Below are 14,441 nucleotides of genomic sequence, written 5' to 3'. Positions count from 1 at the left end.
CCACCCACCCCACCCTGCCTGGGCACCCCGGGCCTCTGCCTCCTTCCTGCCCTGTGTCCTCTGTCTCAGCCCTGCTTGGGGACCCCGCCTGGCCCTGGGTCCAGCTGGACTCCCATTGGATCCTCACACCCATCCTGCAAAATGGATCCCATTATCATCCCCACCGTCTAGGGGCAAAACGGTGGATGAGAGGCAGGGCGGGGAGGGCCACTGAGCCAGCGAGAGCCCCCCACAGCCCAGCCCCTGGCTCGGAGTCTGGAGCCCGAGCTGGTACCTACAGGCCGTGGGGACTGGACGCTGCTTCTCGCTCTTGAGGCCAGATTCAGGTGGCCACGGCAGGCAGACACCTTCCTGACCCAGGGCTGGGCTTGCCTGCGCCTGCCCCCGGCCCGCTCTAGCCTGGGTGGGGGCTGTGGAGGTGACCTGTGCAGGTGACCCTTTCGGCTTCCCACCCCCTGAACCCCGCCTGCCCCTGGGCGCCCCCCCTCCACTCACTGAGATGGGATCGCAGCCTTGCAGAGGGGGTCGTGACCACCTGTCCGCTGTCCCCCGGGGCCCATGCCCCCAGCACCGCCCTCCGCGCACCCGCTCGGGGCGGCGCCCACCTGTGGCAGGGCTGTAGCACTGCAGGGCCAGCGCGTTGTACTTGCAGGCGCTGGAGCCCACCAGGTAGAGCCGGCCCCGGCAGCCGGCCGCCGCGAAGTTGCTGACGTACTTGAGGGCCGGGCTGAGCGGCGTCCAGCTGTCCGTGTAGGGGTCGTAGCTCTCCACCTCCACCACGTCCTGGGTGGTGCCTGCGGGGGGCGGGGGGCGGGGTCAGGGCTGCGGGGGCGCGGCCACCTGCAGGAGCCACCCTGGGCGCCCCGGGGGGAGAAGGGAGTGGGGGGCACGTTGCCCCCGCCTCAGCGGAAGCCGAGGTTCTGAGAGGCGAGGGCGCCGGCCCGGGGCGGGGCCTCGGACCCGCGGTCCGGACTCTGGAGCGGCCACGGGCCCCACGGTGAAGCCCCGCCCCTCCCGACGCCCCAGCGCCGCGGGGGCACTGGCGGGGTGCCGCGGGAGCCCCAGGAGGCCAGCGGGAGCCGTCCCCTGGGGTGAAGGGAGTCAGTCCTGGGGGAGCTGCAGGCAGCCCCAGGCGGAGCCCGGGTGTGGTGACCGTGGGGGGACCTGCCAGGGGCACGCCTGCGCCCCTGAGTGCCCTGGGCTCAGGACCTGTGGGTTCCCTCCGCAGCCACTGAGAGGAAAGGGGCCGGCTAGGACGGGGGTGGGGGCAATTACGAGTGGCCTCAGGGCAGCTCGTTGCCCACGGAGGCCTTGGGAAGCTCGTGCTCAGCCCAGGCAGCCGCTTTTTAACATCAATCCAGCCGCGAGTGCTCCCGGAGCGACTCCGTGCCGTGGCTATGGGGTGAAGGGGTTAAGTGGGCCCAACCTGGGGTGTGGTGGGGGCAAGGCGAGAGCCAAGGGGCCCACGGCTGGTCCCCTCACCCCGGGACTTCACCGAGGAGGGCACCCCGAGCTGAGGCCAGAGGCTCTGGGACGCAAGTGGTCATCTCCACCGGCAGTTCGAGGCCCCAGCTCCTCACGGGTCTCCTGGGGACTGACACTGTCCTGTTCTCAGTGTCCCCGGAGTGCATTAGAGTCACCTGGAGCTGGCTGCCCGAGCTCCGGCTGCCCGAGCCTCACAGGACATCCAGGGAGCAGGTGGCACAGCCCAGGTGTGGGGACGCCCAGCCTGGCCGGGAACCCTCAACCCCGGCAGTGAGCTCCCGAGGCCAGCACGCGGCCTTGGGGCCACTGCTGCAGGACCGAGAGGCCCCAGGAGGCAGAGAGCTGGGGAGGGGACTCAGACGAGCGGAAGGTGGCCCCGGAGGGGGTGCCGAGGGGGCCTCACCGCCGACGGCGTAGACCTCTCCGTTGAGCGCTGTGCTGGCGTGGTTCGTACGGGCCTTCAGCATGGGCGCCACCGGCCTCCAGGCCGCCTCCTTCAGCGGGAAGCACCAGGTCTGGGTGGTTGACCAGGTGTCAGCCTTGGTGCCCCGAGAGCCACCTGCCGAAAGGGTTCTGTCCACTCGGGCACCCACCAGCCTGGGGTCTCTGGCCGGTGGGGAGTGGGCACGAAGGGCCCTCCCCACACACCGCCTCCGAGCTCCGGACACGGGCCGGGTGGGCTGTGCTGGCATGGTAGGTCCCTCCATGCCACTAAACCAGGGGCGAAACCCCCCTGTGGGAGGTGTTTCCCAGCCGAACCTGACAAGGGCCCCCAACTTCTGAGACGAAGGAGGGCGGTGACCCCTCCCCAGCAGCACAGGGCCCTGGCCGCAGGAGCTCACGCGGCAGCGAGGTCATCGGAGCCGTGGCAGTCAAGCCACGTGTGTGGCTGGTCCCCGAGGGGTTCACAGCTGTTTCACACCACAGAGAGCTCCAGAAGGGTCTTGACAGAGCCGTCAGGTCCCACTGAGTGAGGGGCGGCTGGCCCCGCTGATGTGTGGGTGTCCGGACAGCTGCTGGTTGATGCGCTACAGCAGCCCGGGGGGGTGGCCTGCAGGCCTCACCTGTGACGTAGACGCTGCTGTTCAGAGCGGCCAGCGAGAAGCCCCACTTGTCGTGGTCGGGGAAGTCTGGGAGCGCCGTCCACCGCTCTGGCGGGGAGAGGGGGGTCAGCGCAGAGCTCGCTACTGGGCTCCCCCCACCCCAGTGCCTCTTCTCCTGGGTGGCTGCTGTCCCTTCGCCAGTGGAAGGGGAGGGTGGGGACTCAGCCGCCGCAGGGCTGGGGGCGGCCCCCTGGGGCAGGGTCAGAGGCGGCCCTGGGTGCCCTGCACACACTGCTGTCCCCGCTCCCGGCACGATGCCCCTCAGAGCCGGCACCCAGACTGGACACAGGATCACCCCAGGGTGACTGAGAGGACGCCCAGGCCTGGAGGCTGCTCCCCGCACCCCCGACCTGTCATCGGCCCCGTGCTTCCGAAATGGGTCATTGGTCCCACTTCGGTCAGAGGGGGTGACAGGCTAAGGAGCCTGATCTCTAGTCACAGTGGGCTACATGGAGCCGTCTGCCATTCGCTCCTGCCTCCTGCGTTCATTTCCCCCGAGCACCTTCTGTGCCCACGTGAGGCCAGGAGTGCAGCGGGCGGGTGGGCCACACCCAGCTCCCCCACACCACGCCGGCCGCGTGGCCTCCGACGAGCCCCAGCCTGAGGGACAGGGATCATTCCCACCACCCAGGGAGGTGTGAGGACCATGCGACATGACGTGGGTCTGTCACACAGCAACGGCTCCGCCAGAGGTGGCTTCTAGGACAGAAGGGCGCACCCAAGCCAGACTCGCCCTCACGGAGCTACGTGAGGTCAGCTGAGGCGAGAGATGAGAAAATGCTTTGGGAAGATCAAAACGAGATGACAAACGTGGGAAGATTTAAGCCCTGCGGGGGACACATGGGGCATTTGTGGCAGAGACTCGGCCTCGGGGTGTCTCTCGGGAGCACTCTGTTTACTTCGATGACAGTTTTCAGGACACGCAGAACTCAGGGCCTCGTTGGGCAGAACTGCGTGTCTCCCTGACTCATGTCTGTGTCACCCCAGAGTGGAGATTGCCCAGCAGCCACCAGGGCCTTGCCTGCCAGCGCCCCCCTGCCGCCGTCCCAGCGGGCTCCGAGGGACAGCTGGCTCCGGGTGGAGCCAGCCAAGCTCGTCCCCTGACGTCAGCCCCCAAATCCCCTCTCGTCAGGCCCTGACTGGGACAGTGGCCCTGAGCCCACGAGCCACCGATGCCATGTGGACGGCTGGCGACCTGCCTAGCGGCCCCAGGACACAGGCCAGCCTGCATCGGTGCTGTGCGGGGCCAACATGGCCCTCACAGAGCCCCGCTGCCCACTCAGACCCCTCCTTTTCCCATGAGGGGCTCAGGCAGGGGAGACACCCCCAAACCACAGGCCTGGCCCTGCGCCCGCTGGCTCCTCGTCTCAGCTGTGCCAGGAGCCCATCTCACAGATAGGACACGGAGGCCCAGGGGCTGACGTGGCCCGCTTAAAGGCTGGGATTAGAATCTCGTTGGGGCTGACTCAGAACCCGAGCTGTCGCCCCCCCGGGCTGCCTGCACGCCAGCCTGGGCCATGGTCCCCCAGCTGCACAGGGCAGGAGCACCAAGAGGGAGCAGCCAGCCAGGACCCCGATCCACGTGGTGCAGGCTGGCCATGGAACTCTTTACAGGGACCTGGGAGCTTAAAGACCAAACTGCAGGCTGTGGCTGGAGGGGGAGGGGCTGCGGTGCCCCCGCTCTGAGCCCCGCTTTCCGCCACCTGCAGCCCCGGGAGGCCCAGGCACCCCAGGAATGACCCCGTTCTCCATGCACCTCACTCCCTCCACCTGCACGGGAGACACGGGGGCTCGTCAGGACGCAGGGACAGGGGCCCGAGCTTGGACGCAGCGAGTACTCACTGGCTCTGGTGTCGTAGAAGGCGAAGTTCCCGGGGTGGGGGACGGGCCCCTCGGTGGCCTCCTCGTCCTCTAGCGCCCGCCCGCCCACCACCACCAGAACCTCCTCCAGCTCCCGCGGCTCGGCCGGCGGAACCTGTGGGCCAGGAGGGCTGGAGTCAGAGGGACAGGCCAACGACTGTGTCCCCACGCCCAGGGCCTGGGCGCTGGCAGGCCTTGACGGCGTTTTCTGAGGCAGGCAGTGACTTGGGCGATTGGGGTCAGCTGTGGGTGGCTCCCCGAGTGTGCCTCTGGGTCTGTGCACACATGCGGGGTGCGGCGTCAGTATGCACACATGTGTGCACCTGCCCGCGGGTGTGTGCGCACATGTGCTGACCGCGGCAAAGCTCAGAACCAGGAGAGGTGACTGCAGGTCCCTGTGCGCACACCCCAAGGGTGAGCCGCCCTCCCCCCAGCAGGCGCCCCCGCCTTTGGGACCGAGCCCAAGGTGCTACCCCCAGGTCCTCACAGAGCCTCGCCCTGCGCCCTGGTGGCCCTGCTCTCCTGGGCCAGCATGTGGCATGCGAACCAGGATGGCCCTGTCTGGCAGGAAATGCAGAACAGTTCCACCTGGGTGGCAAGTAGCCAGGGTCAGAGCTGCCGTGACGTGGGGGTCCCACCGCCTGCCACCTCCAGCGATTACAAAGTGACCGCCTATCGTGGCAGGTCCCCAGTCAGCTCCATCATGGGTCTAGCCCTTTGTCACCGGTGGTGTAAGGGTTAGGATTTAGCCACCACGCACCCCGCCCCTGGCCTGAGCTGCGTCTTTGTCCCCAGACTTGGCTCCTGAGACGTCCTTTGGAGCAAGGCCCTGAGCAGGCCGGCCGGCGGCAAGCGCACTTGCTGGCTCCTCGTCTCGGCCACACCCTGGCCTGTCACTTCATCAGGACCTGCTTTGCCTGCCAGGCCCACTGCCAGCCCAAATAGGAAACTGCACCCCATAATCGCTTGAGCAGCTTCCCAAGGGGCAGGTGGTGGCCGGCTACCACGCCTGTCTGTGCTTCTTGCCATCTTCCCTGATTGTTTTCCCTCCTGCTGAGCTCCCGTCCCTCCCCTGAGGCCCAGCTTAGATGCTGCCTCCTCCGGAGAGCCCTCCCTGACTGCCCGCCCCTCTGAGGACGCCCCCAGCCCAGTGCCGGCCTTTCTTCAGAGCGGGGGTCCAACGTGATCTCTCTGGGTCGCCGTTCCCCTCACGTTTGGCACACATAGGCACACACTCTGGACTTAGGAGTGAATGGTGCCCTCCCCATCCTCGTGCAGGTGGAGTCTCTGAGGGTCCCCTCTCTTCTCTGCCCCCCACACTCACCCTGTTGTGACCCTGGGACAGAGCCGCCCGACACGCCTCCGACTCCAGGATCAGTGGCTCTGTGGCCAGCAGCTGCTGCACGCAGGGCCTGGGCACGGCACCCAGGTGCACCAGGCCGAGCAGCCGGGGCAGGTGGGCGGCCCGGGCCTGCGGGTCGTGGCGTGCCCAGCGGAGCAGGGCCTCCAGCCGGCTTTGCTCCGGCTGCACCTGCAGCAGGTCGCTGGCCAGACAGGTGGCCAGCCGGTCTTGGGACAGCTGCAGGAACTCCTCCTCCTGGGCCACGGCCTCGAAGTTCTCCCGCAGGAAGGCCCAGGCCTTTGCGGCCACTCCCAGCAGCCCCTGCCGCTCCCCGAATTCGCAGATGCCCAGGCAGTTGCTGGCGTCCAGCTGCTGCTGCAGGTAGCGGCCGCAGACTTTCTGCACGGCGGGGAAGTGCAGACGCGCGGCCGTGCGTGTCAGCGCCTCCACGTTGGCCTGCGTGACGGTCAGCCGGCCCGTGTACACGAAGTCCAGCAGCTGGCCCACCACGGCGGCCTCCACGTCCTGCAGCTCCACGCGTGCCGAGAAGCTCTCGGCAAAGTCCCCGGCAAACATGGCCTGGAAGTAGGGGCTGCTGAGCGCCAGGAGGCCACGGTGGCAGGGCAGCTCCCGGCCGCCCACCAGCAGCGTGACGTCGGCCAGCTTGGGCTGTGAGCGCAGCCGCTGCAGCCCGTCCAGCATGTCCTGGGCGTGCGAGGGCAGGTGGAAGTCCAGGTCGTCCACGTTCCGCACCATGATGGCCTCGCCGGCACCGCCCAGTCCCGGGGGAAGGAGCTCCTGGGGCGAGAGGAGAGAGGGTCAGCGGGGTGGGGGTCCCCACCACCTGTCCTTCCCTCCCCTCAACACGCCTTGTCCTTGACCCAGCAGCTCCTGGCCCAGCCCCGGAGCCTGAGAGGCGCACGCGTCATTCACTTTACAGTGGGGAGGCTGAAGCTCAGGGGGCGGGGGGCAGGGGAGGCCTGTCCACAGCCAGGCACACAAAGCCAGATAGGGCCAGCAAGAGAACCCAGGCCCGGGGCCCTTCCGCAGCTCCGGGCCACACAGAACAGTCCCCTGGAGCGTGGAGGGCCCTCTGCTCCCCAAGCCTCCTGCTGGCTTCCTCTGCTCCCAGACCCGCCATTGCTGGCAAAGGTGTAGGGGTGCTGGCGAATTCTCGCCCCACTGACTCTCGCTGTCCGTGCAGCACCGGCGCACGTCTGAGCCTTGCCTGGCCATGACCTTGCCGGGTGCCTTGAGGGTGCCATGTCCCTCTTGGGTCCCAGCTTCTGCATCTGTAGATGGAGAAGCTGGCTGTGGGATCTCGCCCCGTGCAGCAGCCCCCCACTTCCTGCACGCCCGGCTATGTCCCAGGGGTGGCTCATCCCAGGGATGGCTCATGCACTCAGCACTCGGCCCTAACGACAGCCCTCTGAGAAGCATGCCATTGCTATTCCTTTTACAGGTGGGGAAACCGAGGCACGAAAGGCTCAAGTCACTCATCCAAGATCACGGAGCAGGAAGTGGGGGAGTCAGGCTCCGGGCCCCGCCCCCAGGTCCCCGCTGCCGGGCGTAGGTTGGCAAAGACAAGCCCGGGGGAGCTTTCTGGAGACCGACTTCACGCCCCAGTGTCCAAGCCGTCTGGTCAGCAAACCCACCTCTGGGCTGATTCAGTCACGCGCATGCTCATTTATGAGCTTCCGGTATTGCGCCCTAAGACAGCCCCCGAGGAAGCCAAGGTCTGCACGGGAGGGACCCACACAGCAAACATTGCACCCCGGAAACGGTCTGTCCACCAGGGGGAGCCTTCCTGTGAGCTCCTGCTGCTGAGGGGTGGGGCAGGAGCTGAGCACAGTGGCGAGCTGGAGCCCCCTGCCCTCCTCCCTCCTCCCCCTCCCCCTCCCAGTGGGCCCTGGCCGGCATCCATCCGGCCTGACAACCTCCTGGAGGCCCTCTGGCCGGTAAAGGGTAAAGGCAGCTCTGCCGCCCTGAGGGGGACAGGAAATTAGCCGGTGGCCACGCCCCAGGCCTGGCGTTCCCATCATTGTTCTGGTCCCTTTGGCCAGCTGCTACCATGACAGGGACCAGGGCAGGGGTGCCCAACCACCCTCCCATGGGGCCTCAGAGCTGTCTGCTGACACCTGCCGCTCTGCAGTCCCAGCGCAGGGCGGGGACTCCTGGAGGGTCCCAGAGCCTCGACCTGGTGCCTGTGGGGGCTGGGAGTACAAGGTCTGAGCGGGCAGGATGGCACGGGAAGGGCCTTAAGCAAGCTCCGGCCGGTGGCTGGACACTGTGGTCCTGGCTGCAGTCGGGGTGTGGTCTAGCCTCCCCTCTGTCCGCCTCTGCAGCCAGGACACAGAAGGAAGCGTGCCCACCAAACTCCCAGCCCACCCTGAGGGGCCTGGCTTGACCAGGGCCCGGGGCCTCTCTCCCAAGCAAGGAGCGCTGTGATCCCAAGCCCACCAGCAGTCACGCCGTAACCCCTCCCCCCAAGTCCTCACCTCTCCCGCCCGCCCGGGCCCTACCTCTCAGACGGCCCCTGGATCCCGTTGCCGAGGACTCGGGCCCGACAACAGGACTGCCACCAGGCCGAGGGGCACCGAGGGCCTGCTGGGCTGGGCTGGGTGGCCACGTGGGGACGAGAGGGTATTTTTAGCCTCTTTCTACATCGGGAGGGAGGGCCGGAGGAGAGGGCCAGCGGGGGAAGGAGATTGGCGCTGTCTCCTCCTGGGCTGTCCACTCTGAAGCCCACGTGGGCCACATCTTGTGGCACTGGGCTGGCTGGCGCAGGGGTGCAGCTCCCTCTTCTGCTTCCTTATGTGCAAGAGGGGACAGTGGAGCCTGTGCTGGGGACCCAGGAGGGCACACAGAGGCCCCAGCCCAGGCCCTGGCATCACGAGGGCCCAACAGGCCCCAGTTTCTCTATGGTGACTGACCAGCACCCGGGTGGCCTCTCGTTCTGCCCAGTGTGAAAAGTGACAGTCATGAAGAAATGGGGTCAGCAAAGGGTTCCCAAACGGGTTCCATGGAGGCAGCAGAGCAGTCTTTGGTGGTTAAGTGGTGCCCGGAGCGGCGAGGAGGCCTCCCGGAGTGCCCACCAGGCTGGTGACAGGGCGTAGGATCCTGGGGCCCTGTCCCATCGTGTCGTGGCCCTGGCTTCGGGGCTGCCCTGGTGTCTTCACTAGTTGTGAGAGCCAAAGATGGCCAAGAAACGGGGTCATCTAAAAATATGGCAGCAGCGCTCTCGGCCCCGCCCACCCCGGCCAGCGCCCGTCTGGGCCCCGCCTGCAGCACCGGTGCCCGTCTGGGCCTCCCCTGGGCTCTGCATCCTGGATGCTGGGAGGCGTCTCTGGACACGTCCCATGCCATTGGTCAGGGCAAAGCTACCCAGTCGCAGGCCTGCAGGTACGCAGGAGAGCAGATCCTGGGGTGGCCAGGTGGAGGCCTCTACCCGTCAGGCCTTCCTTTCTTTCCCCAGGCAGGCCTTATAAAAACATTTCTAGGCATGTGGGGACGTGGGAGCTTCAGGGAGGGCCAAGTCTGATGGGGTCCCCCCGATGCCCACATGAGACTGGCTTGATGCTCTTGTGGTGCCGAGAGGCCCAGGTGGCTCCCAGAGTGACAGCCCTCACTCCTGGCGAAGCTAAGTAATTTCTCAAAGGTAACAGGGTAACATGACAGCTTGGGTGGGGACAGATGGCATCGGCCCGCAGCACAGCCGCCGGCCCTGCTACCTGCTGAGAAGGTGGTAGTGAGCTGGGAACCACGTGACGTGCGCAGTCTAGTTGAGGGCACGGCTGTCGCACAATTGCGCCTACGATTGATTAGATAATTCCACGTTCCCAGGGGCTTCCGCACTCCACGCGCTGCCCGGAGCCTGGGTTCCATGCTTCCTGCCCACCCTCGGCCCTGCCTCTGCCCCAGACAGACCCAGGGCTTTCCCGCTAGCCCCGCAGCAGCCTCGTGTGGGGTGAGGAGATGCTCATGAAAGTCCCCAGTTCTCACTGCACCCAGAACTCTCACAGGGAGGTCTTGTCCCCGGCCCCCTCCACCTCCGTGTGCAGGAGGAACATGAAGGGTCAGCGTGTTGCTGACACAGGCTGGGGGAAATGAGGACAGGGGCGCCGCTGTCACTGTCACCGGGAGCTGCCTCGCTCAGCACAGAGGAGAGGCCTTCCAGGGACACGGGATCAGGCCGGCACCTCGCATGACAGGTCCCTTTGGGAAACTCAATACCAGGGGCTCAGAACAGGCCCTCATTGGCAGGCCACGCCTGAGTGGCAGCTTTAAAAATACGTGACTCGTTTCTTTTCATGACAACCACATGACACATGCCTGCTGTGGAAAACTCGGACGACACAGAAAAACAGCAAAAAACGCGAGCGGTCAGACAGTCGCCGCTCACACCCTGCTCCCTCCGCTCCGCCTCTGCTTCCAGGCTCGGATGGATGGCTGCCGGATGTCTGTGTCCTGCTTTGTCACTTACACCGTACGACGGGCACTTCTGACCTGATTGGCCTTCGAAAATATGATTTTAAATTTCATCCTGATAGGGCTTCACACCTTAAGGAGTCGGAAGTGACATCCAGGCACTTCTCTTACCCTGCTCCCTCCGCTCCGCCTCTGCTTCCAGGCTTGGATGGATGGCTGCCGGACGTCTGTGTCCTGCTTTGTCACTTACACTGTACCACAGGCACTTCTGACGTGACTGGCCTTCGAAAACACGATTTTAAATTTCATCCTGATAGGGCTCCATCACACCTTAAGGAGGTGGAAGTGACATCCAGGCACTTCTATGAACAGACGTTCGGGTCGCGTGCCATTGTGGATGATGCTAATCTGGCGTCACCTCTGTGATCACTTCCTGGAGCAGATTCGGCGTGAAATTGCCAAGTGAGGTGTGTTCGTGTTTACAGACTGACGCGCAGACCAGGGGGTTGGCTGGGCGAGGGATGCACTGTCCCCAGCAGGCAGCAAAACTGTCCCCTTCACGCTGTGAGGCCCCCAGCACAGCCAGGCCCGCCCACCTCACCTCCTCTCAGATGGCCTCGTGGCCTTACTTGCTCACAGTATGTCTTATTCTATCTGGGGTTTATTTGGGGTACGAGGTGCCATAAGGTCGTCTTTTTTTTTTTTTTTTTTCTGAAATACTTCGCCAGTCCCCTTGGGACTCTGCGGGACAGTCCCTCCCCGCCCAGACTTGCTGTGGCATGTTTTCGGGGCGGGGCGTCTCAGCTCTCTCTCTCTGGCAGGCCGACGCGAGGCGCCGGGTCCTGGGGTCGGAACCACCTCGTTGTCGGACGTGACGACCTCTCCGCACCCGGAAGACGAGCCTCTTCATTCTCTGGCGTCGTCTGTCCTGGGTCAGGGGCTGCTGCGGCGCAGCAGATGTCCCCGCGGCCCCGGGTCCTGTCCTGACACGACAGACATCGTCCTCTCACTCGGTTCCCGGGGCCGCCTTCTTGGGGGGGCTCTGGCTGGGACCTGTCCTTAGGGACCGCACTGCCCTGAAGCTGGGCGGGCAGCTGCACGGGGCTGCTCCCAGCTCTGTGGCCGCTGCCCCAGAGCCTCTGCGAGCAGGTCTCACTGCCCACCTGGACGTGATGCCTGTCACTTCCGTGGCTCGTGGCTGGGGCCACGTCAGAAGCACGTAGTACGAGGCAGGGGTCACCAGGGGCCTTGCTGGAGGCTGGCCTCCACGCTGGCTTGGTTTATTGTTTCTTTCAAATGAACTCTAGTCGTTAACAAGGAGAGAGGGTGCGACTCTGCCTTAAACCTGCGTGCCGGGCGGACGGGGCTCACGCTGGTCGTGCGGAACAGCGACCTCTTTCCTCGCCTGTGGTGCAGCTGCGTCTCGCACCCGACGCGCCCGGGAGAGGCAGGGGTTCTCTTTGTCGTGGTCTCTAACCCCTGGGACACCCCTGGGGCTGCACCCTGTTCTCTGTCTGGCCACCTCACTGCCCTCTGCAGCCCTCGTAGGGGCTCTGGCGTCCTTGGTGAGTTTTTGCCAACCGGACGCTGTTGGCACCGAACAGGCCTTGCTGGGGCCAACGCCTATCGACCACAGGGGACCCTGCCCCCTGCAGGAGAGCTGCTAATGGGCGGGGGTGCCAGGCTGCTGAGCATCAGAACCACCTGGAAAGTCCCGAAAAATGCCAGCTGTCCCAGCACCAGCCCAGGCCAAGGGGCTCGCTGTCCTGGAGGCTGCCGCCAGGACATTAGGTCCTTATGAGACACCTCAGGGAACAGGGATCTACAGAAGGGAATGTGGGGTCACCCTGAGTGCCCAGCTGAGGTGACTTCTTCCTCCTTTCAGGCCTCAAACCCAGGTTTGAGCTCCCACCCCACCCCAGGTCCTCCTGGAACCCAGGATGTTTGTGGGGCGCTCCCTGCTGGCCCCGGTCCAACCCTTCCACTGGGACACTGAGGCTGGAGGCCCAGAAGGGACAGGGATGCCCGAGTGGGCAGCGGTGCCCGAGCCTAGCGCGCTGGCCGCCTGTCCAGTGCTCTCCTCAGCACCCAGCCAACGGGCCACCTCTGAGGCCAGGCTCTGTGTCCACTGCCCACCCCTGTCCCAGCCCCCTCCATCACCAGGCCCTCGGATTGACTGTCCTGCAGGCCCACTGAGTGCCCACACCTCCTGGCGCCCCCACCCCAGGGCTGGCCAGCCCACCCTCAGGCCTGCACCCCCAGCTGGCCCTGGCAGCCTCGTCCAGCTCCATCGGTCAAGTTTTGAGGCCAAGAGCTGGCACCTCACTACTCAAGAGGTGGCACTGGGAGACTCGCGGGAGCCCAAGGCTGGTGCCCTGCTCGCCGGGACCCGCTCGTTGAACACTGACCATAGGTGGCCAAGTGTCACTGTCGTCCCAGGTCAGCGGCCCCGACCACGTGGGACCTCAGGCCCCGCCCCCACCATGGCCCGGGGCGCGGGCAGGCCAGCACTGCAGCCCACTTCACGGACGAACACGTGGAGGCTCTGCAGGGCCGAGGGCGGGTCTGACGTGAGGACTTGGATCTCGGGGCCCACCGAGTCCTGGGGCCCTCTCTGGTCACAGGTGGCTCTCTCGGGGGCGACAGGCGGCCAGGAATGGGAGTCTTTATTTAGCAAACGCGTGTCCTTCCTCCTCTCCAGGCACTGGTGGCCCCAGCTGCCGACACTCCCAACTTTATATCTCCCCAAGCGTCCCTCCCCGGGGGACCCCAGTCGGCTGGCTGGGAGGGCTCTGTGTCCCGTCCAACAACTCGCCTGCTGCCCTCCGAGCTCTGCAAGTGGGTAGGGACACTCCTATCCCAAGAGGCCGGGCTGCAGGGAGGCGGCTGCCAGAGAGAGGTTCCTGAAGCCTCTGCCGTGCACGGCCTCAGGACGCCCTCTCCCGAAGTCCCCCAGGCTCTGGGCCAACCCTCCTGGGCCTCACAGCCTGGGTGCAGCCCATCCACCATGGCGGCTCGGACAAGCCACAGCCCACGGCCAGCACCCGTCCACGAGGTATTCTCAGCATGGGAGGCTCCGTGAGGGGTCGTCCGTGCCCTTCCATCAGTCTCTTGTGGAGAAGGGTGTGGGTGACACCAGCTGACGACGAGGAGTGGCCGCCTATCACCGTGATCTGGCTCTTGTGCCCCCACCCCTGCTACGAATTCTCCAGAGTCCAGCAGCTCGCCTCTGAGGGAGGAGTGGGGGGCCCCCTGCTCAGAGCCCCTTCAGCCACCACCTCTCGTAGACACCCCTGCTGTCACGAGCCTGCCATTGTCTCTGCCACGTGGCCGGGGAGGAGCTGCTCAGCTGAGGACAGGAGCCCCATGGGAGTTGTCCCTCCAGGGACCAGCCCCCTTGAATGCCCTGGGTGGCACTATCGTGGCATGACAGCAGAACGTGGCTGTCTGCGGGTGGCTGCATGTGGCCAGCAGGCACGTCTGTGTGGACCATGTCCCTGAAGTGGAGACTTCAGGAGGGCAGTTCGGTCTGACAGGAAGGCTTCTCCCCCACTGAACCCCGTTGTGTCCACGTCCCAGCTCCTCTCCCACGTCACAGATGAGGAACGAGCTGCCTGGAGGTGAAGGAGCCGGGCCCAGTGTCATTGGAACCCGAGATGAGACCAGTGGAGGGCAGATAGAGGCCCTGGACGCAGCCGGGCCACCGGCACTGCAGAAACTGAGGGACAGGAGATGGGCTAGCACCCCCGGTGCCTGGGGACAACCCAGCAGAGCGACCTGGGGCTGGGACAGCAAGTTGTCAGCTTCGGAGTTGGAGGAGAGACTGGAGGGTGGCTCGGGTTTGGGACGAGGATTCTGAGGCTGAGTCCAGAGCTGAGGGGACCTCGGTCGGGGACGGGGCTGGAGGACACGGCCAGTATGCTGCGTGTCTCGGGCCCGGCCTTGGGCTCGCCGGGGCCAGGTGGGCGAAAAGGAACAGAGAAGGCCCACGCCGCCCCAAAGCCCTCCGGACGGCAGGCCGCCAGCCCGCCTCAGTCTCCAAAGCTGAACATCTCGGCTTCCTTCTCCTTCCAGAAGGCGAAGCTGCGGTCTATGTAGCCACAGATGTCCTCGCTGTTGAAGTTGACCGGCGGGGAGCCGGGCCCCAGGTGCTCTGCTGCGGCCTCGGCCTCGGGGTGGCGGCTGGGGGCGGCGGCCTGGGGCGGGGACCCTGGCTGGGTCAG

The 14,441-nt window shown here is 65.9% G+C and overlaps 1 protein-coding gene across 1 annotated transcript in view; it reads right to left on the bottom strand.

Annotated features, from left to right (window-relative positions):
• KLHL30 (kelch like family member 30) overlaps nt 1–6,574 on the bottom strand; it is an 8,547-nt gene extending 1,973 nt beyond the window's left edge. Inside the window, exons 1-5 of the mRNA XM_006909901.2 lie at nt 5,773–6,574; nt 4,431–4,563; nt 2,550–2,636; nt 1,889–2,044; nt 606–794 (exon numbers count right to left, since the gene is read on the bottom strand). Of these exons, the coding sequence (XP_006909963.1) occupies nt 606–794; nt 1,889–2,044; nt 2,550–2,636; nt 4,431–4,563; nt 5,773–6,546 (1,339 nt within the window). The 5' untranslated portion in view covers nt 6,547–6,574. The remainder of the gene's footprint in view (nt 1–605; nt 795–1,888; nt 2,045–2,549; nt 2,637–4,430; nt 4,564–5,772) is intronic.
• Between the last annotated feature and the right edge of the window lie 7,867 nt (nt 6,575–14,441).

The sequence above is a fragment of the Pteropus alecto genome, unplaced genomic scaffold (genome assembly GCF_000325575.1).
Source record: "Pteropus alecto unplaced genomic scaffold, ASM32557v1 scaffold143, whole genome shotgun sequence".
Lineage (NCBI taxonomy): Eukaryota > Metazoa > Chordata > Mammalia > Chiroptera > Pteropodidae > Pteropus > Pteropus alecto.
Note: the sequence above shows the minus strand (reverse complement) of the source record. Positions and strands in the feature narration are given on the sequence as shown.